The following is a 3,420-nucleotide window of genomic DNA, read 5'->3' on the forward strand; positions in this document are numbered from 1 at the left end:
CTGGTGATGGTGACATGTGATGTGAATTGGAGCTATAGAAATAAACTGAATTGAATTGTTACACTAACATGAAAAATAGAGTTTGCGTTTCCACTTATTTCTTGTACGTTCGACTAGATCCTGACAGTGTATGTGATTATTGACAGTTATAAATGTTTTTTTTTTTCTGTGCAATGCTCAAAGTAACAATTTCGATTTGGCAACTGCTTATAGACAAAAAAACCCCCAAAGTTGTTAATAATTTGGCCGGTTGTGGCTATGAGGAGGTAGAATGAGACACGTTTTATAGCGGAGCCCTGAGGGACCCCGAATAAAAGCCAATCATGAACACGGAAGTTTCTGTCTGAAAATACCAGGAAGTTTCAGCAGGTCATAAAGGCTTCTGCAGCACGGCGGGTTGGGTAGTTTTATTACAGTCTGATAGTCGTGGGTTTGATCCCTGATTCTCCTGCAGCTGCTTACTGCTCCGGTGTGTTAGTAAGGCTGTATTCTCTAACGGGGGGCTTGAAAATTTGCCACTGGAACCAGAATTTCCCTGAAGGAGTAATCCCAAGGGATAAATAAAAAATATAATAAATAAATGCCAGGAGTAACATTCAATACGACTAGAACTATAAAATATTTGCTCTACGGCAGTCGGAATATTGTTTTACTCCTTAAGCATTGCATTGCTTTGGAGAATGCTTTAAATCCTGACATCATTGCTAACAGAAATCTGAGATAAATTATAATCTAGATTAAGACCTGGGATTGGTTTGGCTTTGAAGGACCTGATTAGATTAGTATTAATTCAACAGGAGCCTCTTTAAAGGAGCTTTTCTGCACTAAAGTGGGAAAAAAAACCTTTTTCTAAGGCTGAATCCAGAGAAACTGCAAGAAAAAAAAAAAAGTCTGCAGAGGTTATTATGTTTATCAGTATATGGTCATTATTGCTTGGAAATGTTTGCTCAGCATAAGCCGCTCAGAGACTTGACTGCTCTGCCGAGTGAACATTAACAAAGTCGTGCTCTCTTGGGTATTGCAACACCTAGAGACGAGTCGGATCAATTCTGTGGAGACAGCTCTCTGAGCGGCGCTGATCCGCTGATCGGGACGGAAAGTTTGCTTTGGGTTTGACTTGTGTCGAGTCCGAGCGAAGGAACGTTTCAATAAATGCTGAGTGGGATGGAATAATACCTTCCTTCTTCATGCCAGCTCTGAAGCATTTCTTCAGCCTGCAGTATCTGCATTGGTTTCTCTTGTCTTTGTCCACAATGCATTGTCTATTAAACCTGAAAAGATAGATATAAGACACTTTTTAGGGCGATTTGGAGAAGAAACGACACAAATGAGCCAAGTTTCTGATTCTGGGGTTAGCTTCTATGAAAGTCAGTCCTCACCTGCAGGAGTACATGTGGTTCTTGCGGACGCTGCGCCTGAAGAAGCCCTTGCAGCCGTCGCAGCTGGAGGCCCCGTAGTGCTTTCCCGTGGCTCTGTCACCACATATGGCGCAAAGGCTGCCTGCTGCCAGGTGGCCTGTGGCGTTCATGCTGGCGCTTTCAGCCGGCGAGGAGTCTGACGTGAAAAGAGAAAACATCTCATCAGGTGGAGAAGCTTTTGGAGGTATACTGTGACAAGGTGAAACAGGAGGAAGGGAGGGGAGGGGGGGTCTGCAAGTTTGTGGGAATATGTTTGATCACTTTTTTTTTCCTGCAATGACCTTTAAAGGTGTGAACGGCCGCAGCAAATCCCAACAAAAGCAATCGTGCAGAGCGCCTTGGAGTCTTTTACCTTCTTGAGTGATTCAGATTGAGTCAACAGAAGATAATTGATGTGGGTTTGATTGCCTCTCAGAAGATAATCATTGGAGACTCTTTATCTAAAGTCACAGTCATGAGGCCAAATCAATGCGGAGTCGCATTCTGTGGAAATCTTTAGGATAAATAAAAACATTTCAGCCGAGCCACAGAGGGGAACTCACACCTTTTAAAAAAAAAAAAAAAGTCGCCCTATTTGTTTCACTTTCTCGTCTTTTACTCACTGGGGGGAATTTTAGAATCAGGATCCATAGCCCATTTTGTCATGGGAGACTGCCTGTACAAACAGGCTGGTGTCACTTTAAATATTGAAGAACTTTATGGGTTTTCTTCATAATTCAAACGCTGTGGGAAACAGGCGGTTAGTAACCAGAGAAGGGCGATCATGATACTCCGGCTACTGCTTCATCCCAGGGTGAATATCAGTCCAACGTCAAGGTGCAAGCTGAAACAGGTCAGCCTCTGACCCCGTGGCGCTTCAGAAATCTCATAAAACCAGAGCTCTTAATGTTTTACTGTTAAACCCCGGGGGGTGATAAAAGAGCGCCGGCAGGGTCATCCCTCTGCGAGCGAAAGGGGGCAGATGGACAAATGACCCCGTATTATCACCAGTTTTAAATCAGTAAAAGTTTCAAAGTTCAATGCCAGAGCTGCATATATGAGACTCACCTGCGCCCAAGGGGAGCACTTGCATGTTTTCAAACTCCAGCGTGGTGTAGGCCGGGTCCAGAGCCTCGCTGTAGTCTGCCATGTCCATGTCTACCAGCGCTTTGGGCAAACAAAATCTCAACTACCTGACAGTGGGGCAGAACGACTTGTCCAAGAAGCTGATGCCCCCCTCCTTCCTCCTTCTTCCTTTTCTCACACCCCCCACACACCTCTAATAATGGCCCCCCTGGTCTCTGTAGGCCTGGCCCCGCCTAGAACTAGAACAGGTCTTAGGCCTGACTTAGTGTGATGGTGTCAGAACGGAGAGCAGTGACTGAAAGCAGAGCTCACCTCCTCCTCCTCCTCCTGCGTCCTCCTGTCCTGCTAACCATCAGAGAGGTGGAGTGTCTCCATGGTTGATGGTTAACTAGTCCCTTCAGAGGTGAATCACAGGGTTCTTTTTTTTGTTGTTGTGTTTTTGCAGAGATAGCACAACTTCAATATCAGCCAGCTTTGCACAGTCTTCATGTTTATCCCAGTTTTCTTTCAGAAGTGGGACAAACGGTTCCTCTGTGAGCCGCCATGCTTCATGCAAACCTCTAAACTGCACAAAATCACCTATTTTCAAGGGAAAAAGTTACATCCAACTCCAAAATCTAAGAGTTTTACAAATTAGTTTGGGGTCCCACAAACTTTTCGGCCAAAAAAATAGCAACGCTGCAGACGGAACCCCCACCAAAAAATACATCAAACTGCTTCAATTTTTTCAATTCTTTCCCATAAAGTGTATAATCGTTATATTTTGTAAGAAATTGATAACTTTTTCTGACATTTAATTATTAATTAAAAAATTTATTTTGGACTATTTAACCCTTTATATGGCACTCAGTGAAATACTTCAAGCCAAAAGTGTTATTGGAATCCAGGACAAGACCTTATTGCCTTTGGAACATTCAAAAAAATATGGATATTTTGA

The 3,420-nt window shown here is 43.5% G+C and overlaps 1 protein-coding gene across 1 annotated transcript in view; it reads right to left on the reverse strand.

Moving 5' to 3' along the window:
- The window catches only part of hnf4a (hepatocyte nuclear factor 4, alpha), a gene marked incomplete at its 3' end in the record, with an annotated part of 11,039 nt that extends 8,380 nt beyond the window's left edge, over positions 1–2,659 (reverse strand). The window contains exons 1-3 of the mRNA XM_015393450.1: positions 2,466–2,659; positions 1,380–1,554; positions 1,177–1,271 (exon numbers count right to left, since the gene is read on the reverse strand). Of these exons, the coding sequence (XP_015248936.1) occupies positions 1,177–1,271; positions 1,380–1,554; positions 2,466–2,553 (358 nt within the window). The remainder of the gene's footprint in view (positions 1–1,176; positions 1,272–1,379; positions 1,555–2,465) is intronic.
- Between the last annotated feature and the right edge of the window lie 761 nt (positions 2,660–3,420).

This window comes from Cyprinodon variegatus, unplaced genomic scaffold, assembly GCF_000732505.1.
Source record: "Cyprinodon variegatus isolate N-32 unplaced genomic scaffold, C_variegatus-1.0 Scaffold642, whole genome shotgun sequence".
Classification (NCBI taxonomy): domain Eukaryota; kingdom Metazoa; phylum Chordata; class Actinopteri; order Cyprinodontiformes; family Cyprinodontidae; genus Cyprinodon; species Cyprinodon variegatus.